General features: G+C 43.9%; 1 protein-coding gene across 13 annotated transcripts in view; it reads left to right on the top strand.

Annotated features, from left to right (window-relative positions):
* Positions 1-25,683, top strand: part of KIAA1217 (KIAA1217 ortholog) — a 499,018-nt gene that overhangs the window by 196,743 nt on the left and 276,592 nt on the right. For 2 of the 13 annotated variants that reach the window (XM_021943953.2, XM_017962596.3), the window contains exon 1: positions 2,970-3,476. The exons of the other annotated variants lie outside the window; for them this stretch is intronic. In XM_021943953.2, coding sequence (XP_021799645.2) covers positions 3,360-3,476 — 117 coding nt within the window. In that variant the 5' untranslated portion in view covers positions 2,970-3,359. Of the gene's footprint in view, positions 1-2,969; positions 3,477-25,683 lie in introns of those variants that run through there. 13 annotated transcript variants of the gene reach the window in all.

The raw sequence follows: 25,683 nt of genomic DNA, 5'->3' as shown, positions 1-25,683 counted from the left end.
CATCCTAGTTTTATGGAGAAGGAATCTGAAGCTGGAGGAATTGTCTGGTTCAAGATTACTTAGTTGAAGGCAAACAGGTTCATAACCAGTGGCTCTTCACCAACCCAAAAAAAGTCCTCAGATTATAATTTTGAAGATTAAGTACATGAAAGTGCTATTTGAGTGATTAAGTGTAAGCATCAGATCATTTTGAGCTGGCGAGATGGCTCACACCTGGAATTCCAGCACTTCGGGAGGCCAATGAGGGAGAATCGCTTGAGTCCAGGAGTTCAAGACCAACCTGGGCAACATTGTGAGAGCCTGTCTCTACAAAAAATAAAAAAAAAAATAGCCAGGCATGCTGGCACACAGCTGTGGTCCTAGCTACTCTGGAGGCCAAGGCCAAAGGATTGCTTGAGGCCGGGAGGTTGAGCCTGCAATGAACTCTGATTGCGCCACTGTGCCGCAGGCTGGGTGACAGCAAGACACAGTGTCCAAAAAAAAAAAGAGATAATGTTGATTAGCACAAAGATGGGACAGCTACATGTGATCAGATTTGGGAAAAGAAAATAACCATGCATTCATTCATTTACTCGGCACTGATTGAGTCTAGTTTGGACAGATTTTGCCCTAGTCTCTGGGATGACAGCAAGAGGGAAAACTGACAGACACTCGCTGCCTGCATAGAGCTCAGAATGTAATGGTGGGAAGGCAGAGGAGAAAACAGATATACAGATTTTTTAGATGGAGATACCTGCCATGAAGGAAGTAGAGGAAGGCCAGGTGCAGTGGCTCATGCTTGTAATCCCAGCACTTTGGGAGGCTGAGCAGAAAGATCGACTGAGCCCACAAGTTTGAGACCAGCCTGGGTAATATAGCAAGACCCCGCCTCTTCAAATAATTTTAAAAAAAGAAAGAAAGAAAGAAATAGGATTACGTGAAAAGGAGCCAATCTTGCAAACAGCTAGGCAAAGAGTGAGCGAGAGTTTCTTGGGAAGATGTGCACACAGCAAGTGCTGAGACCTAGAGGGAGGAAGGGGCTTGTCTGCTGAAGGACCTAGGTGTCCTGGGAGAGGTGGCCAGAGGCTTAGTAAGCTGCAATCAGGATTTTAATCTTAATGTAGTGCTGAGGGTTTTAAGCAGAAGAGTGATAGAAGAGAGTTACCTTTTGTGCAAGCACTATTTTTCATGGAAGCCCCCTTTCAATGGGGTAGTGGGGACTCCTAATTAAGCTGTCCTTCTATCTCTGTGACTGTCTCAAAGCAGCACTGTGGAACTCCAGGGTGCTACATAGCTCACCACGGTGACCCCCAATCCAGGCCACTTACAGAAGCTTAAAGATCTGTGATTTGCTCATCCAGGCTCCCATGCCAAGTGTTCTTGTCACTAACTCAAAAGTCAAATGCTGGTATTTCTGTTCTTGCTTCCTTGATTGTTTGTTTACCAGTTCTCAACGTCTTCAGTGTCCACTTGGTTACTAAAATGTTTCCTCCTTAGCCCAGTGTGTAGACAGGTGCCTGTAATCCCAGCTACTCAGGAGGCTGAGGCAGAAGAATCTCTTGAACCTGTGAGGTAGAGATTGAAGTGAGCCAAGATTTCGCCACTGCAATACAGCCTGGGCAACAGAGTGGGACTCTCAAAAAAAGAAAGAAAGAAAGAAAGAAAACAGAAAGAAAAAGTATCCCGGCATGGTGGTACTCACCTGTAGTCCCAGCTGCTCAGGAGGTTGAAGCGGGAGGATCACTTGAGCCCAGGAGGTTGAGGCTGCAGTGAGCCATGATCACACCACTGCACTCCAGCCTGGGTGACAGAGTGAGACTCTGTCTCAAAAAGAATATAAAAATAAAATAAAATGTTTCCTCTTGATCACAAAAGAAAAAGGATATAGGTCGATGCAATCATGTCTGAAACAGGATACGTGTATCCTGCATCCCTGAGTTTGGGTTACCTCAATGACATGATCATTTACCTGATCTTTTTCATCTGCTCTCAATTGCAAAGAAAGAAACCATTGATTATATTGAAAGGTGCTGACTTGTAAGCTTCTCCCCTCTCCTGGCTCAGGTCAGTCGCTCAGAATGCACCCAGCAAAGATTGGCTGAACAAAGTTGGGGAGATGTTGTGAGTCCCACTGATGCCCTTAACACTGGGCATTGTTCAACTTGGGGTCATTTGTGAAAATGATGGGAATGCAACTTCCTCACTTTACAGGTGAGAAAACAGCCTCAGAGAAGTGCTGGGATGTGGGATATGAGTTGGTCTCATAGCCTGTGAGTGCCAGAGCCAGCTGGAATCCAAGTTTCCGACTTGCAGTGAATCTTATCTAGCAGGATGCATTCTTCAGAGGCCATGTGTTGAGAGCAGCCAGTTGGGGTGGGGGCTGCAGGCCATACCTTCAGGAAATGGGGGGCATGTTCCCTGGGTGGTTCCTAAGCATTTGGATGTTACAGCCCTGCCTCTCTTTATTCTGTTCTTCTAGAAGTTCCAACTTGCCATGCTTTTAAGGCAGATATGGCCACAAATGAAGCATATTCACGTGACTGCGTTGCCTTTCTGGATGAAACAATTTGACCACACACTGGTGTGGAGACAGTCGGCAATGTGGGCTTTGCCACGTGGTGGGAATGACACGATAAATACATTTTGATATGAATTAAGTAAAGATCTGTCGCTAATCTTAGGCTGTATGTGAACATTAACTGTCCAGTGGATACTGGGGAACTATAAATGTCTCCGTCCAACTCTGTTCAACTCTAATTTTTTTTTTTTTTTTTTTGAGACGGAGTCTCTGTCATCCAGGCTGGAGTGCAATGATGTGCTCTCGGCTCACAGCAACCTCTGCCTCCTGGATTCAAGTGATTCTCCTGCCTCAGCCTCCCAAGTAGCTGGGATTACAGGAGCCCGCCACCATGCCCAGCTAATTTTTGTATTTTTAGTAGAGGCGGGGTTTCACCATGTTGGCCAGGCTGGTCTCGAACTCCTGATCTCAAGCCATCCAGCTCCCTCGGCCTCCCAAAGTGCTGGGATTACAGGCATGAGCCACAACACTAAGCCTCTAATTTTTTTTAAAGACTGCCACTGGGTGGAACCCATTTGGCCCAGTGAGATCTACGGAAAAGAGACCCATTCTTGCCCTCATTTTTGGTGTCCACATCCGGATTTACCTAAACCCCACCCAGGCTGCATTTGCATAGTAATGAAAAACCGGTATTTTCTAGCTGTGAATCACACTTTAAATCCTGAGAGGCTGGCTTGTCAGGGGTGCGTCAGGCCTGCTTGCTGGGAGAATGGGTGAGCTGGTCGTGGAGCAGGCGGGTCCCGCCACCCGTGAGCTCAGCACTCGACTGCTCCCAGAACATTAAAGGTCTGGCTGATGTCTCATGCCACATCTGGACATGAAGACCCATGTCTGCCCTTCTGTAGAAGGGCCAAGGAAGAAAGGAGGCGTCACCTGTTTCTGCTGTGGGGGGCCCTTCCGAGCAGCAGACAGGAGCAAGGTACAGGAGTGGCCTGATTTGGGGGGTTCCCTGCCCTCCCTGGGGTCCCTAAACTGCTGTGTGATATGTTTCTAACTACCTGGACAGCTCACCCAAGAGTGAGTTGTTCCCAGTCATTTCTTGCTGAGTATAAGCCAAAGAGGGCCGGGGGCCAACTTGGTTTCTTCTAAGTGAAATTATGCTTCTCAAGCAGAGAATGATTGCCCGCAGCAGTTAAACCTTGTTTCATGATAATTAAATTGCTTTTCTTCACTTTGAAAAATCTCTTAATTTTCTGTACAAAGGCAGGAAGCATTTTTCTTTGATTCTACAGGATGGATGTTTCTAGGTATGGTGTAATCAGTTCATCTTACCTTGCCGGACTCTGAAAGAATGAGTGTGTGGGATCAGATTTGGAAATGCCTCAAAGGTTAGAAAGCCGAGTGCTGCTGATTAACTCAAGCTCAGGTGACCAAAAAAAAAAAACAAAAAACAAACTAAAAAAACAAAACCTGCTTTTCTCCTCACTTCTGCCTCTGGTTCTGCCTCAACACTTTGCTTAGGAGTTTCTTAAAGTAGGCACAGTTGCCTGCGGGGCTGGCGTATATCACCTTTGCAAAGTGCAGATGAGGTCTGGCATGTCCCATCTTGTTCCTGCCTGACTACAACTCTGCACACAGACATTGTTAATCTGGCTTGGAGCCCACAGTGGCGGTCCTTGGAGTGGAGGCAGTAGAGACCTCAGTTCTTCCTAGTGCTTGAGAAGTTAACCAACTGTCTTTCCCGTGAGGAAAATGGTTTGGGACTGTAGAAGCGGAGAAGAGACTTTGCCGAAGCCCATAGAAAATAAAAAGCAGGCCGAGCGCGGTGGCTCACGCCTGTAATCCCAGCACTTTGGGAGGCCGAGACGGGCGGATCACGAGGTCAGGAGATCGAGAGCATCCTGGCTAACACAGTGAAACCCCGTCTCTACTAAAAAATACAAAAAAATAGCCGGGCGAGGTGGCGGGCGCCTGTAGTCCCAGCTACTCAGGCGGCTGAAGCAGGAGAATGGCGAAAACCTGGGAGGCGGAGCTTGCAGTGAGCTGAGATCCGGCCACTGCATTCCAGCCCGCGCGGCAGAGCGAGACTCTGTCTCAAAAAAAAAAAAAAAAGAAAAGAAAAGAAAAGAAAAAGCAAACCCTCAAGAATGAAAATCCTGGCCCTGGAATGAGTGCAGGTGATAAGCCTTGGTATCTGATGCCTCATTCCCTGTCCCTGCCTTCCCGTTGCCTGAGTTAAGATGTCCTGGAAAAAACCTTGGGAAAAAAGAGCACAGTCCCCACATTTGAAGTAGAAATAGACTGAAGGAGAAAATGTGATTTTCCTGAAGGAACAGAACCAACTCTGGTTTTCAAAAGCCTTAGTTTTACATTTTAGTAGAAACTGTTTGCAGTAGGAGGATTTGCTGTGTGTGTATGTGTGTGTGTGTGTGTGTCTGTGTGTCTGCTTTGCCTTATTTTGGTTCTGACCATACCACTGCTATCTCAGTCTTAGAGATTTTGTGGCCCAGAGTATTTTGTTCAGACGTCTTTGTGTTGAGGTGATATTGAGCCAGCAGCCAAAGAAATGCATGGCCAAGATACAGAATATTTTGTCAACAGAGAATAACAACAGAGTGGGACGCATCATAAGGTCACAGGTCAGTGAAAACAGCTGCTAGCTATTTATATGGAGGAGAGAAGGAAAGCCCAGGGAGTTGGAAAGACTGAAGGTATTTTGGACTGAGCAGAGCAAAGGGATTTGGGGACATTTAAATGTATGGAACAAGATGGTCAGGAAAACAATTTTTTGCAAAGGTAGCATGAATAGAGTGAGGTAAGGAAATCCATGGCCGTGGTACTGGTGGCCTAATGGGAAAAGGCAGTGTAATGACTTCTACATGGAGACTTCAGTTCTGCCCTTCATACTGTTGAAGAGTATTCTGTTCAGAGAGGCTCTTCCATTTCTACCTGGTTTTCTAATGGCTTTAAAAAACTTTGGTGTATTGAGGGAATGGAAAGAAGGATATTTACTAGAGAAGTGGTTGGCAAGAAGTGCCAAGCTTATTCCTGAGAAAGGATGGAACGGCGTGGGGGGTGGAGGGAGGGTTGGAACCATACTCCGAATTCCCCTGAGGCCCACACGTGTTCACCAGACGTCTGCAGGGAGCCCAGATCAGATGTGGGGCCCTTCCCCTTTCTCATTTTCTTTCTTTTTTTCTCTTAGATCCTGGATCAAAATGGGTCCCTGATTCCCTCATCCCATCCCAAGACCCTTTTCTAGTTGCGTTACCACCTAGTGAAGTCTTCTGAGTCTTGATTTGAGAATCAAAGCAAACTCAGATCAAAGTCAACCTCAGGGAATCAGAGAACAGAAGCTGAAAGATGTGTCCAGCCTTCCCTAAACGGCAGACGAGGACGCTGAGGCTGGGAAGCTCAGGTGACTTATCCAGGAGTGTGCCAGTACTTAGCCGAAGGTCTGGAACTGGGACTGAGGCTTCCTGAAAACAGATTCCTGCCCAGAGTGCATGACCCTGCTTGAGAAAGCGCAGAGGGACAGTGACAAGGCGGGATAACGTAGCAGTCCCAGCGACATGGGCATCGATCCTGATGCTTCCCCTAGGCCCCAATATTCTATTTTCTGATAAACCCAGACCTGAGTCAGGTCCTGTCACCTAACTCCTTTCTCTTCCTTCAGTGGGCCACAAAGCTGGCCATAGAAGCAGAGAGGGGTTCCTCCCAGGTACATATTTACCAGTGCTTGTACCTTGCTCTTTTAAAAACTCTTTAGCCAGGCATGGTGGTGCATAACTATAATCTCAGCTACTTGGGAGGCTCAGGTGGGAGGTTCAGTTGAGCCCAAGAGGTCAAGGCTGCTGTGAGCCGTGATTATACCATTGCACTCCGGCCTGGGTGACAGGAGACCTTGTCCCCTCAAAAACCCTAACTCTGATGAGGACTATATTACAAGTGTTATATGCCAGGTTCTGGATGGAGAAAGGAAAGTGATTGTAGGCAAGAGAATATTACAGTTGATTACTGTGTTCTCCAAACCCCAAATGCCTAGATACACACAAACCCACAGACACACACACACTCACACACGAGTGGGACAGGATGTTTGAAATCCTCACTGGCTTTGAAAATTTGAGGCTAATAGTTGGAGGAACTGAGGGGTGAATGTGAGAGAGCAAATGTGTAACAAATATACCCTGAGAATCAGGGCTTATAAGTAAGCAGAGTATATTGTACCTAAATCTTACTACTAGCCTAAGCCTTCATACTAGAGCAAAACCGTGTGCAGACAGCACACAGAAGCAGTCCCTGTCACTCAGGGGCATACCTCTTAACGAGCCCACAGCTGCCTGTTGACCTGGTGTCATCACGAAGGTGATCGCTTTTTCCAGCAAGCTCTATGTCCCTCAAAGCCCAGGGCTCAGGGGCAGCTCTTGTAAGATAAGCCACTGTCTGGTTCCAGCGAGGCACATGGAGAGAGGTGAAGCTGCTTCTACCCTGTTCAACTGTGATGAGATTCCAGCGAAAATCAGCATCGAGGGCCTCAGTGTTTGCAGGGGGCTCTGGTACGTTAGAAAAACTAGAGGGAGGGGTCTGCCTCTGTGTCTGTTTGTGAACGTGTGTAGTCAAGTAGGAAAGAGGAGTACAGATTTTTACAAAATAGATGTGGGTGGTTTCTTGTAGTCTTTCCTAACTGAAACCACGTTTGCCAGAGGTTACTTGGAATTACCCTAATAGGCGCTTTGTCAAAATACTTGGTGCTGGCCAGATGTGGTTCACATCTGTAACTTCAGTGCTTTGGGAGGCCGAGTTGGGAGGATTGCTTGTGGCTAGGAGTGCAAAACCAGCCTAGGCAACATAGCGAGACCCTGTCTTTACAAGAACAACAAAATTAACTGGCTGGGGTGGTATGTGGCTGTGGTCCGCACTACTCCGGAGGCTAAGGTGGGAGGATTGCTTAAGCCCTAGTGGTTGCAGATGCAGTGAGCTATGATTGCATAACTGCAGTCCAGCCAGGGCAACAGAGCAAAATCTCGTGTCTAAAAAAAACAATACTTGACGGTGAAAGCGAGTCCTACTCAGGGGTCCCTTCTGGCAAGTCCTGGAGCCTGGAACTGAACTCCATGATTCTCCTGTACCTCCCCCCTGGGAGCCTGAGCACCCTTGAAGGTGACAGACACGGGGGAACCTGTGTCCTGTGGAATCACTCCTCTCAGTCCTTCTCTACCACATAGAGAAAGGAATGGATGGGAGAGAAAAGCCAACAAACCTCCACTTCCTTCCTCCTCCCCACTGCCAGAGTTGAGATTCTTCTTTATCCTGTGAAACTGGATTCTGAAAGGCCAAACCATTCCATCTGTTGTGTTTTGGCCCAATTGCTCAAAAGAGCTCAGGTGTCTCCCTTTGCAATTTCCCCATGGCTTAAAATTCAGTCCTGCGGATCTGTCTCTTGTAGGAAATGGAGGGGCTTTCCTTGTGCTTGTTTTTCTCACTCTGTAAAGAAAACATAAAGGTTTAAGTTTTCATTGTGAGGGCCTAAATTAGGAAGGAAAGGTTATTTAAATCAAAGCGCTCTTCATTGTAGAGTCTTAAGCTTGGATTTTGTGTGCATGCCGTGCTAGCTCAAAAAACAAAGTTGAGAGTCAGAGCTCTTTGAAGGATGAGGAAGGGGACCCGGGAATGAGCGGCTCTGCTTCTGGAAGCATGTTTTAATGTGTGTTCCTAAAAAAGGCTCTGGAAAAGTGGTTTAGGAAGCTTCTGGGCTAGGAGGGACACGGTGAAAAACAAGACACAAAGTATGTGAGTCAGTTATGATCAATCGTGCCATAATCAACATTTGAATTGCATAGTAGTTAACACTATGAAAAGCACAAACATATTTAAAAAGACAATTTTGAGGCCAGGCATGGTGGCTCATGCCTGTAATCCTAGCACTTTGGGAGGCTGAGTCAGAAGGATCAGTTGAGTCCAGAAGCTCGAGACTAGCCTGGGCAACTTAATGAGACCTCATGTCTACAAAAAAAAAAAAAAAAGTACATCCCAGCTACTTGGAAGGCTGAGGTGGGAGGATCACTTGAGCCCAGGAGTTCGAGGCTGCAGTGAGCTATGATTGCGCCACTGCACTCCAGCCAGGGCAACAGAGTGAGATCATCTCTTAAAAAAAAATGGAGAAAGATAATTTTGAGACACAACATAGCCCACTAACAGCTTCATTTAGACAGCATACCTTTTGTCTAGACTTGACAGAATTTGTTAAATACTGGAAAGTTATATTTTTTATCTTGTTTCCCCTGTTCTGTCTGTGAATAGAGATGTTTCTTCTTTACCTAGTTTATAGGACTGTCATGAGGAAAGGTGACATAATAATGGGTTCATAGTATTGGAAGCGGGGGCAAAATGTCTGTTTACAAAAGAGATCCAGTTACGGAGCTATGTGAAGTAAATACTGAATGTCAATTCTAGGTAACAATTCTCAATGTCACAGGTACCTCACGTATTATTACCTCTTTGTCATTATACGTATGTCCTTCTCCAAATGATGGCTCATTGCTGTAAAAGTTTGTCTTCTAAGCTGCTTATGTGGAATTTGACCCCTAACTTCCAAATTGTCTTATAGAAGTACATTGAGGCCAGATGTGGTGACTCACGCCTATAATCACGGCACTCTGGGAGGCCGAGGCGGGTGGATTACTTGAGGTCAGGAGTTCGAGAACAGCCTGGCCAACATGGTGAAACCCGCTTTCTACAAAAATACAAAAATTAGCTGGGCCTGGTGGTGGACTCCTGTAATCCCAGCTACTTGGGAGGCTGAGGCAGTAGGATCGCTTAAACCTGGTGGTTCAAGGTGGAGGCTGCAGTGAGTCGAGATTGTGTCACTGCACTCTAGCCCGGGTGATAGAGCAAGACTCCGTCTAAGGAAAAAAAAAAAAAAAAAAGCATTTAATCTGGTACTGAGCTGACCTCTTGTACTCTGATTTTTTCATTGTTTAGATTGGAAATAGGTCCTGAGTTTTAATTCTATATTTGGGACTTGGTGACTGCTTCTCTTCCAGGCTTTGATGGTTTACACAGAAGAACCCTCTGAGGGGGGAATCTGGGTGATCCTCTTGTGGGGGAAGAAAGAGGGTGAGTGATTGGGGGGTGGGCTGCCATAACCAGGACTCTGATGATAGGCACAGGATCGCTGATGACTGGGAAGAGTTGGAGGTCCTGCCATCGTCTACTTTGCATGGGAAGGACATTTGCCGGAGCTAAGCCATGGGAAAAATCTCAATTTAGATACCTGAGCTCTTCACAGCAACTGAGCCAAGAAACAATAGACAGAATGGTTTGACCTTTTGGAATCCAGTATTTTACATACAATGACTCAATTTCACAGAAAACCCTTCTCAACGCTTATGTGTATATGAAAAGAAAGTTTGACCTGCAGGAATCATTGTAATGTATCAGATCCATATCACAGCTCAGTTATCCCCAAGGATTCAGGGAGGAAAAGCCAACAAAAATGAGAAAAGGAATAAAGGAATTGGGTTGTTATGGAAGAGAAAGCTAAAGGGGATTTATTTTAGGTCTGGAAGGCTACGGCGGGTTGCATTCAGATGTCATCCACATGTCCACAGAGAACCACACAAGGACTTCAAGGTGAAATAGTGACTGATCAAGTCCTAGGAGTCTAGGCGATCAAACATTGGCATGTGTTACCAATTAAGTCGAGGGGTTATTTCTGTTTTAGAGCAATGATTGTCTGTCTTGATGATTGTCTTTAAAAGTCAAGATTTACTGGGCGCAGTGGCTCACGCCTATAATCCCAGCACTTTGGGAGGCCGAGGCGGGTGGGTCACAAGGTCAAGAGATCGAGACCATCCTGGCTAACATGGTGAAACCCGTCTCTACTAAAAATACAAAAAAATTAGCCAGGCATGGTGGCGGATGCCTGTAGTCCTAGCTACTTGGGAGGCTGAGGCAGGAGAATGGCGTGAACCCGGGAGGTGGAGCTTACAGTGAGCCAAGATCACACCACTGCACTCCAGCCTGGGCAACAGAGCAAGACTCTGTCTCAAAAAAAAAAAAAAAAAAGCGTCAACATTTGTGGGAGTCTCAATTTAAGGGACTAGGTAAATTGGAAGTTCCATCTGAGGTTTCTTTCAAGATAAAATGCCTTATAAAAGTATTGTAAGTCAGCCTGGCCAACATGGTGAAATCTCATCTCTACTAAAAATACAAACAAGTTAGCTGGGCATGGTGGTGGCTCATACCTGTAATGCCAGCTACTTGGGAGGCTGTGGTGGAAGGACTGTGTGAACCTGGGAGGTGGAGGCTGCAGTGAGCCATGATCACACCACAGCACTCCAGTCTGGGTGACAGAGCAAGACGCTGTCTCAAAAAAAAAAAAAAGAAAAGTATTGTAAGTCACTTTAGTATTAGGGATGAGGGCCAAAGTCCACTCATGTATACAAATATCCCTCAGAGGAAGACTTCTGTGTGTGTCTCATGCACCACTTTATGCTGTCTCTGAGGCTGTTCATTCCAGTTTTCCTGCTTTTCTGTTCCAGACTTGGGCTGATACCAGAGAGTGTAGATTGCCTGCAGGGCTTCATCCCCTTTTCTCTTTGTATTTAAATACACATGGAAGATTAGCAACTGTGCATGAACTTTCCAGTTGTACTACCTTAATAATGATTACTGTTACTCTTTGTTGGTAGCTGAGGGAAGTGTCTATATGGAGGTGGCTTAGAATTGAAAATGTGCAAAATTCTGGGCTGTTTCATGGGGGCTGGGGGGAGGCTTGGAAATAAAGGCTTGGGTCATTCCCTTGTGCTTAGTTCTTGCAGGACACTCTTGCAACACCATGTTGTTGTGTTATCATCTGCCTGGGTTTCATCCCCAGGACAGAACGGCATGAATGGTGTCTTTAGTGTCTCACAGAAGGAACACTGGATTCTTGAGTGCCTGCCATCTCTGTCTCATCTTGACTCCCCAAAGGACATTTCAACCTCTCAATGCCTTGTTTTGCAGTCAAAGATGTATTACCTATTTGTCTCCCCTATGTGTTCTGGGAGATTAACTACTAAGCATTTTGCTTTGTAGGTGTGAGGGACTGTTTCCTTCTAAGGCTGGCAGTGTTTCTGACTAACTTTATCCAGTTGAATGGGGTTGTGTCTCTATTTCATGTTATGAGATGCCGCTAACATTTTTGTTATGAAAATAATTTTTGTGTCCATTGAGAAGGTTTGGGGGAGTATTTAAGTTTTATAGGGTAATTATAGATACTCTATCAATCATATATTCTATCTTTTAAATTTTTTTCTTGAGACAGAGTCTCGCTCTGTCACCTAGGCTGGAGTGCAGTGGTGCGATCTTGGCTCACTGCAACCTCTGCCTCCCGGGCTGAAGTGCTTCTCCTGCCTTAGCCTCCCGAGTAGCTGGGACTACAGGCACATGCCACCACACCAAGCTATTTTTTGTATTTTTAGTAGAGATGGAGTTTCGCCATGTTGGCCAGGCTGGTATCGAATTCCGGTCCTCAGGTGATCTGCTTCCTTTCCTCTACAGGCCTCCCAAAGTGCAGGGATTACAGGTGTGAGCCACTTCTCCCGGCCCATCACACACTCTAAATCCATACAACGAGTACAGCAAGACTTTTCTTTCTGTGTTTTGTGGCAAGTAAGTTGGTAGAACACATTATCAAATAAAGGTCAAAACTGTGTTCAGAGAGCTGGACGTTCATTCTTTTCCTGTTTTTGTTGTATGTCTGAGACATGCAGAGGGACAGACAAAAAGATGCAATTAAAAAAGAACTGCCAGAGAACACATACCAAAATGGAAATTTGGGAAGGGGATGGACAAGATGAGACAAAGCAGGCAGGCTCAGATTTTGTCATGTCGACACAGTTGTGTAAGCAGATGAAAGGGGAAGTCTGTGATAATGTGTTGGACTAGTAAGACCAGCTTTAGAGTTTAAAAAAAGAGGAAAAAGAAAAGAAAAAGCACACACACAAACAGAGGTGCACAGAACATTCCAGGAAACCATTGAACTGTGAGTGATAACATGTTTCCTTCTTTTCCTTCAAAGATTTGTTTTAGAGGATAGCCAGGATAAGAACTTGTGCTGAAAAAACAATGCAAGGGATTTGTAAAGAACCAAGGAAACGAATGATCTGACAGGCAATTTGTTACCACCATTTTTTTAAGTTAATTTAACCTAAACTTACTTATTTTTGTGGTGGTCTCTTTCTTTCTTTCTTTCTTTCTTTCTTTCTTTCTTTCTTTTTTTCTTTTTTTCTTTTTTTCTTTTCTTTTCTTTTCTTTTCTTTTCTTTTCTTTCTTTTCTTTCTTTCTTTCTCTTTCTTTCTTTCTTTCTTTCTTTCTTTCTTTCTTTCTTTCTTTCTTTCTTCTTTCTCTCTCTTTTTCTCCTCTTTCTCTTTTTCTCCTCTCTCTCTTTCTCTCTCTCTGTCTCTTTCTCTCTCTCTCTCCCTTTCTCCCTTTTTCTTTTCTCCTCTCTCTCTGTCTCCCTTTCTCTCTCTCTCTCTCTTTCTCTCTCTCTGTCTTTCTTTCTCTTTCTCCCTTTCTTGTCTCACTCCGTTGCCCTGGCTGGAGTACAATGGCACAATCACAGCTCACTGCAGCCTCGACTTCCTGGGCTCAGATGATCCTCCCACTTTAACCTCTTGAGTAGCTGGGACTACAAGTGTGTGCCACTACCCATCACACCTGGCCAAATTTTTGTTGTTATTTTGAGGAGACCAGTTTTTACCATGTTACCCAGGCTGGTCTCAAACTCCTGGGCTCAAGCAATCCACGCACCTTGACCACCCAAAGTGATTAGTGCTTAAGATTACAGGTATGAGCCTCTATGCCCAGCTTGGATATTTCAAAGACATTAGCCATGGCCTTGATGTTTATCTGGACTTGAAGGCTTCATACCTTTGACCATAGATGATGCTTAAATTGGTCTTTCACATGGTTTCAGATCCACCAACACTTTAATTAGGTCAAATAACAATTGTCTTCATAATGCCACCATGTATGTATGTAGTCCTTTGGAGACTATTTTAACATCCTTTATAACTGACAACACTGTGACTTTCATCCTCCTCTTAGCTCTTGTGCCTTAATCCCACAACATGTACTGCCCTATAGAGAAATATTCCTCCTTCCTCTTGGCTTGCTTTCTTAGCTTTGTCTGTATCCCAAGACAATAGCTGAACAAAGGCTCTTCATTCTTAGTGCAACTCAGAGTTGGAAGAGTCAAGGGTGAAGGGGCATTGGGCAGCCGGCCATAGCTGTCTTCTTCCTCTCTTAATGTCTTTGTCTCTCCCATCTTCATGTGGACATTTTCACTCTCCTTATTCTCTTTTTCCTCCCTTCCCTGAAAAAATAGAATAACTGTTTTGAACCGGGCATTATGCTAGATGATAGATGTGCACGGTTCAGCAAGATGGGCAAGGTTTCCATCTTCATGTGTATTAAAATTTGGAGGGAATAAAACTTTAAAATAAATAGTTATGAGGGTGGCGAGTAACAAGAAAAGAAAAGGAATGTTTAGCGAGGGGGACTGACATAGTGTAGAGGGGGGCTGAGGAGTCGGCAAAGTCTGAGTAAGTAAATTCAGAGATAAATGAAAGAACTACACTCTAGATTTTCCTTTAGAGGAAAGGAAGGGGAAAGAAATAAAATTCCAAAGAGAAAAGGGCAGAAAGATACTTTGTTTTATACAGAACACTGGAGGCCACAGTGTAATCAACGTCAAGTTTGTGTATCTGCAAAGACTGATTTTTTTTTTTTTTTTTGAGACGGAGTTTCACTCTGTCGCCCAGGTTGGAGTGCAGTGGCACAATCTTAGCTTACTGCAACCTCCACCTCCCAGGTTCAAGCAATTATCCTGCCTCAGCCTCCTGAGTAGCTAGGATTACAGACATGCACCACTACACCTGGCTAATTTTTGTATTTTTAGTGGAGACAAGAGTTTCACCATGTTGACCAGGCTGGTCTCAAACTCCTGACCTCAGGTGATCCACCCGCCTCAGCCTCCCAAAGTGCTGGGATTACAGGCATGAGCCACCACGCCCGGCCTAAAAGCTGATCATATTTTATCGGTTGTCCAAATACTTCATCTTTTCTCCTTCCCTGATACCATTGCATTTAACCGTGGTGCTGAGAGGTTAAGTCAGCTGGACTTCTTGAGTCGAATGGGGACTTCGATAACTTTTCTGTCTTACAAGAGGATTGTAAAATGCACCAATCAGCACTCTGTAGTTAGGACTGTACCAATCAGCACTCTGTAGCTAGCAAGAGGATTGTAAAATGCACCAATTACTGCTCTATAAAATGCACCAATCAGCGCTCTGTAAAAGGCACCAATCAGCACTCTGTAAAACACACCAGTCAGCAGGAGTCTAAAAGTAGCCAGTTGCAGGAAGGATTGAAAAAAGTGCATTCTGATAGGACAGAAATGGAATATGGGAGGGGACAAATAAGAGAATAAAAGCTGGCCACCCCAGCCAGCAGTGGCAACCTGCTGGGTCCCCTTCCACTATGTGGAAGCTTTGTCCTTTGCTTTTCGCAATAAATCCTTGCTACTGCTCACTCTTTGGGTCTGTGCCATCTTTAAAAGCTGTAACACTCACTGCGAAGGTCCGCAGCTTCATTCTTGAAGTCAGCGAGACCATGAACCCACCAGAAGGAACCAACTCCGGACACAGTGCCACCTACCCACATCTTCCCCTATGGCTAGATGGCAGGAATCCACAAACACCTGCCAGGATAGTATTGTGATCCTGTTACCAGCTATAATTGGAGGTGAGGAGTTTGGAGTAGAAATTTGTCTGTTTTTATAATAACGAGGTTGAATTATTTATAGGTTTGTGACTTTCCTCTTCTCCATAAATATGATTAATTTTATTAGGCATCTATTCCTAAGAGCCAGGAATTCACATAGCAGCTGGGAAGATGAAGATTAATAAAGACCACTTGTGGTCTCTCAAGGAGTCTGTTGGCAGAGACTCACATACATAAAACAAATGGAATAAATATTCTGTCAGGAATATGGGTAAGGTCTTATAGGAATACAGAAGAGGAAAGAGTTCTCCTAAGGTAAGGGAACCTAGAAAAAGTTACAAAACAGAAAGAGCTATCATCTATCTATATCTGAATCTGTATCTATATATCTATACCTGTATCTATAGAGATGTGATCTTGCCATGTTGCCCAGGCTGGTCTTGAACTCCTGGCCTCAAGTGATCTTCCCTTCTCAGCCTCCCAAAGAGCTGGGATTACAGGCATGAGCCACCATGCCTGGCCCCAAGAAGAGATCTTTGAGTTGATCCTAAGAGAACGACAGACTGCTAATTTAGATAAAGCTAAATGGACTTCTTTAGAGAGTCCCATTATTTTTGTATTTTGTAGTTAATGCTTCATATGAGTAATCATGCTTTAGAAAGAGAAAGCACCAATCAAAACAAGCCTGTTCTCTTTTCACCTAGGCATGGTACTTGGTATGAGTTGGCCTAGAAACAACTTCATATTCTACTCACACGGCTGTATCGTTTGCCTAAGAGTACTCAATAGATGGAATATTGAAATTTGGGTGTGGGTTAAATTTTCATAAATCAAATTTCATTTCCCATTTTCTTACACGTAATTAAAGAGATGGTGTGCCTTCTAATTACCCTGTAATTGGCAGTGGTAACTGGCCCTTTAACTCTGTTTCCCTGCCCTGCAGCTCCTGTCTCCAGCAGTTAGTTCATCATCTGCACACTAACAGTAAGCTACGTGGGCAGGCGCTATTTTAAAAAACACACACAAAGTTATCAGTGAATGGCAAAGGAATCGGAGCAAGTCATTACTCTCTGGTTCATTTGGCTAGAAAGGTGAGATCACTTATATTGACTTTTCATGAAAACTAGGCAAACTAGTAGTTTTCATGCACAATATGTCAGCAACCTGTTATATTTTGAATTCTTTTCAAATTAGGGGAGTGAATGGTATAAAACTTCACTATGTTTTCTTCCTGTCAATTAATTGACTTGCTAAGCTCCTGCCAATATTTGTCCATTTTGAAAAGGATTGTGGCCGGGTGCGGTGGTTCACACCTGTAATCTCAACAGTTTGGGAGACGGAGGTGAGAAGATCACTGGAGGCCAGGAATTTCAGACCACCCTGGGCAACAGAGCAAGATCCCTTCTCTACAAAAAAGTAAAAAATATGAGGTGGGCTGTTTGCACACATTTGTAGTCCTAGCTACTCGGGAGGCTGAGGTGGAAGGATGGCTTGAGCCCTGGAGTTTGAGGCTGCCGTGAACCATGACCGTGCCACTGTGCTCCAGCCTGGGCAACAGAGTGATTCCCTGACTTAAAAAACAAAAAGATTGCTTTAAACATTCATCAAAAAACATAGAGCAGATTACACTTTGGCAGAAACATGAAGGCTAATATTTGAATCCAAGCACCCACTCCCTCTGGGCTTACCACACTGGAGGCAAAATAAGTGGGGTTGGCTTTTCTCCTCAAGAAATGTTGTTCTGGGACAGTGAGTCATTGGTTTTCGTTCTTGCAACCCTTCATCATAAAACAGGTTTGGTTAACTCAAGAAGTTCTAGGAAATGTTCAAACAATGCAGATATTTATCAAGGGGCATTTTTAGGAGTAGCAGGGTGTCACGAAATCAAATTGACATCTAGTGGCAACCCCTCTAAAGACTGGGGCTCCGTACTATATAACAATGCTAAATTTCCAATTCTCTGATTGGAAAAGACCATAAGAAGGCCTCTAGTCTCTTCCCACTACCATCATCTGCAGCACGCCCACACCCAAATCCACACAGGTACGGAAGAGTCGCCCCCTGCCACAGGAGTGGGCAGTAAGTGTTAGAACTCAGATTGCTGAGTCCCATTGTCAGTCCACCCAAGTCTGATCTGTTTCCCTAACTGCAGAAGGAAGGTGTTAGAAATGGAAAATCCTTAATACATTCTTTGATTTTTTTCAAAAGGGAAGAATTGAATTTTATCATCTTTCTTTGTAACCCTTTCACGTTCTGCACAATTATTCTGGACTCAAACTGCAGATTGTGGTTGATGCCAAGAGTCAGTTTGGTCACCGAACACTGTCTTATCCAGCTCTGGGACACTCATATGAACTTGGTCATAGGTGACTCATCTTCCCCCACTTACTGGGTTTCCATAATGCCTTTCTCATGAGCTGTTAGATAAAATATTTACAACCCATCCCTGCATCATCATCAAAGCAATTTATGTGCACAAATTCCACTGTCACTAAATCACATGAATACATCCATCTTTCTTATTTTCATCTTCTTGAAAATTAGCAAGCATGAAAAATAAAGGCAATCAATTAAGCTATTGCATGGTGAAGAGTAGCTTAGATTTCTTTCTTTCTTTTTTTCACCCTGCTGCCCAGGCTGGAGTGCAGTGGTTTGATTTCAGCTCACTGTAACCTCTGCCTCCCAGGTTCAATTCTCCTGCCTCAGTCTCCCAAGTAACCGGGATTACAGGCACCTGCCACCACACCCAGCTAAGTTTTATATATTTTTTAGTAGAGATGAGGTTTCACCATGTTACTCAGGCTGGTCTCGAACTCCTGACCTCAAGTGATCCACCTGCCTTGGCCTCCCAAAGTGCTAGGATCATAGGCATGAGCCACTGCGCCCAGCCAAATTTCTTTCTTTTGATGATATTTGGGAGTAACTTTGGAATGCATCCCCCCACCTCCATCATAAAGCGATTTTTTTTTAACAACAAAGCACACCATATTCTTCACTATTTATTCTGCTGAGGGGAAATGGGTGAGACTGCCAGATTTCTATGAGAATTACAGGGTTTTCAAGTCATTACGGAGAAAATGACTGAGGTTCAGTGTCACTGGAAAAAGCACATTCTTAATTTGTCTGTAATTTTTCCTTTAATTGGTAGTTTGGCTCCATTTCCAAAGTACTTTTGAAGCTTTCTTTTCCAATTTGGCATCAAAGTTATTTTTCTAAGTGCCATTCAATTTGGGACTTATTTTCTGTTTTGATTGACATAAAATATGTCATTCTGAAAGGAAAAATATCAACACAGTTTTTCAATAAGAAACTCAGTAATATTGAACTTAGTAATCACCTCCCTAGGAGTGAAATTTCATGGTCATAGATATTGAAAAAACCTCACCATATGACCAACATGCTATCTGAATCTTGACTGAGATTCTATATCCTAAGTGCTAATTTCAGTTCTGACTATAACCAATTCATTAGTTTACACTTACACTTTACTAAAGGAATAAAGAGTAGGAATAGGATGGGTGCAGTGGCTCACACCTGTAATTCTGGCACTTTGTGAGGCCGAGGTGGGTAGACTGCATGAGCCCAGGAGTTCAAGACCAGCCTGGGCAACATGGTAAAACCCCATCTCTACAAAAAATATAATAATCAGCCAGGCATGGTGGCATGTACTTGTAGTCCCAGGTACTGGAGAGGCTGAGGTGGAAGGATCACCTGAGCCTGTGGAGGTTGAGGCTGCAGTGTGTTGAGATCGTGCCACTGCACTCCAGCCTGAGTGACAGAGTGAGACCCTCTCTTAAAAAAAAAAAAGGAGTGAGAATAATGAAACTGTACACATGCAGGCCTTTTAACAAACTTTCCTCCTGTATACAGCCCATTCTAACTATAGATATTTCTTGGTCCCAGCCTCTTCAAATAAAAATTGTTTTATGCAAAAGTATGACCTAGCGTTATACAAGATAATATACCCCTCATTGCCACGTTTATGCATCTCCATTGTAGGTTGGTTACAAGAGGCACAGACAGACCAAAGCCCATGGGGCTACTCATGAGAGTGGGAAATTAAGTGGGAGAGGTTCAAAGGTTCCTCATGCCTTCTTTTCCCTTCTCTCTACATGATTAGGATCCCATTCCTGTAACAGATGGCAATGTGTTTACGCAGTAAAGTTAAATAAGGGAGATGACTAGGGAAGTCACTACTCCATTAGGGATGTCAGTGATGCTCACTGCAGATCCAGCTTAGCAATAAGAACTCCAGCCCAGTAGCCAGGAGGGCTTGGATCTAGATTAGTTCTACTTTCTAACTCTATGTGTGACTTTTTCTCCACTTAATTTGTTTGGCCTTGCTCATCTTACCGGAAAAAATATTCAAGTTGCACAGATAACTAAATGATGCCTGAGTTTTCATTCAATTCTAAAATTTCTCAACTGAGCCATCTGTTGTTGAAAGGAGAGTACGAGTTCCAAAAGCTACTCTAGGGAGCTCTGCAGTCATCACGCCATTCCATCACCGTTGGGAATAAAATACTAAGGTTGACTCATTGTCAAAACCACATTCTACTCAAACTGAATGTACATAACTCGAATTCTAGCCACATTCCAGCCAAATTGAGATAGCTGTTCAAATAGCCGTGGATTTATTTAATAACTGACTTCGAAATTCTTTACTTCTTTCAAGGTGGCATTAACAAGTATCTCGGAATTTCAACAGAGATCGGTTTTCACGCGCTCTTCAATGATCCCTGTGAAATAAATCATATTGAAGGGGTTTTTTTTCCCCTTATGAATTATTCGCCTGAAGGAAGAATTCTTCATTTCTTTTTCTTCTAAATGCGTGTTAGAATAAAGTCTTCTTTGAAAAGTCTTAATGAAAAGAGCCAACGTGGAATATCATCCGCCCCAGTTCTTTCTCTGGTCCCCGTACTCTGAGAATGAAGTCTTAGATAGCAGAATGTCCGGGGACTCTCATTGCGTAAAAGTCTATGCCCTTCTGCCCCTTGGACAGTTATGGACAGAAGCCTTTAAGAAGAAGAAAATTAACACTAGTTAATTTTCTATGAGTTATTTTAGCAACACTACATGTATGAGAGAGAAAAGATGGCATTTTCTGAATGAATGAGATGGCTCTTCATTTTGCCTAACTCATTGGAGACTCAGGATAGAGAAAAGGGAAAAATTATGTTTAGAGGCTGATAAATTTCCCTGTGGTTACTATCAAGAGATCAGACTCTTATTAACATTTGCAAAGTGTGAACAGAGAAGAACTTTTGAACAATAAACATAGATTAAGTACTCCTCTTTCCTTCATTCCCTTTTCTCTAGTCATATTATCAAAGAGTCCAGGCTAAGTATTAACGATTTTCTTTGAGGTGAAATATACCCTTGCTGCTTTCATTACATTATTATTTTTATGTTCTTCCTTTTGGAGTACTCAAGGTAAATGACATGGCAGAATCTGTCCCAGTCCAGTGAGGGTGTCACACGAGGTCCTTGGCTCCCCTCTATGCATAACTGGCCCACATCACATCTTTAATTAGAAGTCCAAGGTATTGGCTGGGCACCGTGGCTCATGCCTGTAATCTAAGCACTTTGGGAGGCCAAGGCGGGTGGATCACCTGAGGTCGGGAGTTCGAGACCAGCCTGGCCAACGCAATGAAACCCTGTCTCTACTAAAAATGCAAATATCAGCTGGGTGTGGTGGCGCGTGCCTCTAATCACAGCTACTCAGAGGCTTGAGGCTGGAGAATCGACTGAGCCCACGAGGTGGAGGTTGCAGTGAGCCGAGATCATGCCACTGCGTGCCAGCCTGGGCAACAGAGCAAGATGCCATCTCAAAAAAAAAAAAAAAAAGTAGGATCTTAGTCCAGCCAGAGCAGATATTTGGTGTAGGGAATTTTCTGATGTAGTATCAATGAATTAGACACATATCTCAAGCCAAAAAACAACTTGTATCCAGTAAGTAATAAGGCAATGATTTACATTTCACATATTACCAGAGTAATGACTAATAGCACACATGTATGAACTGAAAAGTGACTGATGCTTATTTTCAGATGGGTCCAAATTTATTGGATAATTATGGAGAATAATGAATGCTTTCTGAGAGTTGGTAGTAAGAAAATATTGCCATTTCGTCCGGACGTGGTGGCTCATGCCTGTAATCCCAGCACTTTGGGAGGTCGAGACAGGTGGATCATAAGGTCAGGAGATCGAGACCATCCTGGCTAACACGGTGAAACCCCGTCTCTACTAAAAACACAAAAACATTAGCCGGGCGTGGTGGCAGGCACCTGTAGTCCCAGCTATTCAGGAGGCTGAGGTAGGAGAATGGCGTGAACCTGGGAGGTGGAGCTTGCAGTTAGCGGAGATAGCACCACTACACTACAGCCTGGGCGACAGAGCGAGACTCCGTCTCAAAAAAAAAAAAGAAAAAAATATTGCCATTGCTGACCAGGCACAATAGCAATCCCAGTACTTTGGGAAACTTGAGGTCAGGAGTTCATGACCAGCCACCTCAGCCTCCCAAGTAACTAGAACTACTGGTACATGCCACCAAGTCCAGCTAATTTTTTTTTTGAGACAGAATCTTGCTCTGTTGCCCATATTGGCTATATTCTCCATTCTAAGTCCACTGGTTAGAAATTGTCAAGTTCTCACATCTGCAATAAAAGTAAAAAAGATGAACCTGCTATGTCTAAATATACTTTGTTGTTTTCCTACAAGTCCTATTTTACATACTTATAGCATTTTTACTGCAGTTGAAACTACAGTCAATTCTTGTTATTCACAGTATTGATAAATTTGCCCTACATACTGCGTGAGTGAGTCCTGAATTTATTAGTTAATACTGAATTTCCTAGGGGAAATACAGGGTTAGGTTCCCATGAGACTTTGGTTACATTTTTAACCAATCAACAAAAGTCCTTGTTTTATGTGTGTTTTTGTTTGAAGACACCTTTTAAAATATATAGTATTAATTCATTAGCATTGAATTAAGCTTATCTAATGCATTTATTTTTTGCGTAAGGCATATCACAGCCTTCTTGAGCCTGGGAATGCCAGACAGTACTTCCACACCATACTTAAGGGCCATTTCATTTTATTTCTTATTTTTAAAATTTATTTTATTTTCTTATTTAAAAAAAAAAAAATTATAGATGCAGAGTCTTGCTCTCTTGCCCAGGCTGGAGTGCAGTGACACAATGACAACTCACTGGAGCCTCAAACTCCTGGGCTCAAGTGATCTTCCCATCTCAGCCTCCCAAGTATCTGGGACTACAGGCACACGCCACCATGCCCAGCTAATTTTTTAATTTTATTTTTTTTTTGTAGAGGCAGGATCTCGCTGTGTTTTTGAGGTCTTAATTCCCCAATGAACATGACTAGTATATTCCAGATTGGTCTTGAACTCCCGGTCCAAAGCAATTCTGTTGCCTTGGCCTCCCATAGTGCTAGGATTTCAGGCATGAGCCACTGCATCTGGCTTGGGCCATTTTAAATAGTTATATCACTCACACGCACATACACGCATGCAGGTGCGCACGCACACACACACGAAGACACAAAAATGCGAAACTTGTGGCACTAAAAAGACTGTGGAAAGGGCACTTCTTTACAGTATGAAAACTAAAACAAAAAGGCAGAGTGTTTAGTTAGATGCCATCGGGGAATTTGCTTGTTGGGCAACTCCAGTTGTCTACTGTCCTGCTATGTCCATGATGACTGCAAACATTCGGGAGTATTAATTTGAGGGTCACAAACAGATTTTAGGTGATGGGCATATTTACAAATGCAGAATCTGCTAGTAATGAGGATTGACTGTATAATAATTTAGTAGTCTCAAGTATGTTTTTTTTCTCATTAAGCCTTTGCTTAAGATGCAGGCAAGATTGATGCTGTTGGTTTGGTCCAAAAGTAATTGTGGTGCTTGCCGTTTATAAGTAATGGCACACACTGCAATTACTTTTTCTCCAACTTAATAGTTGGCTTTATTGACTTTTAGCATCAGTGCAGTTTGGTTAATGATAAAATTTTCCAAAGCAATGTCTCATCTGCAGGAGCAAACTATAGCAAGAGCCCTGGCCATCAGCTCCCCCTCCGGGCTTGATATTCCTTTTGAAACTGTCTTTCCATACCCCTTCCTCCAGTGGGCTTGGCGATGTTGCAGTAAATAGCAGAGGGAAGGAAACTCCTCCCCAGTCCTCACTGACCATTTCTCTTTCTACTCAGTCCTGCTCAGAATGTAGAAAAGTTGAATTTAATTCATAAATTCGAGAGTGTGAGGACTGTCGGTTTTGTCGTGATTTAGTGAATTAGTAATTGGATTGGGCTACAAGGTCATTGGAATCGGTGCTGTTTCATTTCATATCATTTTACATGTTATTATTCTAATCAGAGTCAAATGGAGTTTGATGCCATTTGCTGATCATCCATCGTATTGATGACATTGAATGAACATAGAAACACAAAGGGATTTATAAGGCATTTCAACTTTGATGTCCTTTGAAAAATGAAAGTCTTTTCGAAAATGCAAAAGACAAAATGACTTATAATTCCATCTCGTTCTGCCTGGTTTGAGAGCATCCCTTGCTATTCCTTAGATAGCTGCTAATAAGAATCCTGAGGAAATCTGGGTTTGAATATAAAAACAAAAAATTGTTAAGAGACAGGGTCTCGCTCTGTCACCCAGGCTGGAGTGCAGTGGCGCAATCATAGCCCCTGTAACCTTGAAGTCCTGGATTCAAGTGATGCTCCCACCTCAGCCTCCCTGGTAGCTGGAACTACTGGCACATGCCGTCAAGTCCAGTTATTTATTTATTTATTTATTTTTGAGACGGAATCTCGCTTTGTCACCGAGGCTGTAGTGCAGTGGCGTGATCTCAGCTCACAGTAACCTCTGTCTCCCAGGTTCAAGTGATTCTCCTGCCTCAGTCTCCTGAGTAGCTGGGACTACAAGCATGTGCTACTGCACCCAACTAATTTTTGTATTTTTAGTAGAGACAGGGGTTCCCCATATTGGCCAGGCTGGTCTCGAACTCTTGACCTTGTGATCCATCTGCCTTGGCCTCTCAAAGTGCTGGGATTATAGGCATGAGCCACCACATCTAGCAAAGTCCAGCTAATTTTTTTAAAACAAATTTTGTAGAGATGGGGTCTCCCTGTGTTGCCCAAGCTGGTGTCAAATTCCTGACCTCAAGTGATCCTCCCACCTCGGCCTCCCAAAGCTCTATGATTATAGATGTGAGCTGCCATGCCTGGCCTTAAATTTTTCAAAAGCTTTTAAACCAATCTTAAAACGTTTTATCCTCTTAGAATCATGTCCCTAGTTTTAATAGCTTGGAAATTCTTGCTCTTTTCAAATTGTGCTTTAACTCTGGACTGATTGGAAGGTGGCAGCTTTTCAAATACAGGTCATGGCAGCACTCAACCTGGATTCCTCAGCTGCAGAAGACTGCTTTTGCTAGATTGCTGAATTTACTTCCAACTTTTCAGATGTTTCTGAGGTTGACCCTGGTGTGGTTCCCACTCGAAGTGGAGCAAGCAGGTGGGTGGCAAGTCTCCTTCTTAGAGGCTTCCTAGAGGGAAGCCTTGTGAGTGGGGTGGGGGACAGGCTGCGCTGGGGGAGCCCAGGAATGGGGAGACAGAAGGCCACCTGCTCTGCAGGTGATATGGTTTGGCTGTGTCCCCACCCACATCTCATCTTGTAGTTTGCTTAATCCCCACATGTCGTGGGAGGGACCTGGTGGGAGGTAATTGAATCGTAGGGGTGGTTTTCCCCATGCTATTTTCATAATAGTGAGTGAGTTCTCATAAGAGCTGATGGTTTTATAAGGGGCTTCCCCTTTCTCTGGGCGCTTATTCTTCTCCTTGCTGCTGCCATGTGAAGAGGGACGTGTTTGCTTCCCCTTCAACCATGATTGTAAGTTTCCTGTGGCCTCCCCAGCCTTGTGGAACTGTGAGTCAATTAAACTTCTTTCCTTTATAAATTACTCAGTCTCAGGTATGTCCTTATCACAGTGTGAGAATGGCCTAATACAGTAGGTTTTCCTGAGTCCTCTCTCTGACTCACCCTCTGACAGGCAAAAGACAGTAGCGACACTGCCAGCAATCAACCGGGGAACTTCTCCCCTGTGATGGAAAGCGGTGCTTGCTGGCTTCTCTTTGTGATGGTTTTGGACAGCAGGTCTATGGACATATGCTTTTTGTCCTTTGAGGATGGATACACAGTCAAGGACGCCGTCATGGGTGAGATGCTGTGGAGCGTGATGACGCCACCTCTTAGGCTGTGTGTGAAAGTAGCGAGGAGAGGCAGGGTCTGCATGAGCCGCTTTAGAGCAGGCCAAAACACTGTGGAGAAGAACATTACAGGCACAGTGGGGGTGTAAAGGGTCAGACTGACCACTGGCTTCTGGAAAGTC

This window comes from Papio anubis, chromosome 11 (genome assembly GCF_008728515.1).
Source record: "Papio anubis isolate 15944 chromosome 11, Panubis1.0, whole genome shotgun sequence".
NCBI classification, from domain to species: Eukaryota; Metazoa; Chordata; class Mammalia; order Primates; family Cercopithecidae; genus Papio; species Papio anubis.
This window is presented reverse-complemented; position numbering and strand designations above follow the sequence as displayed.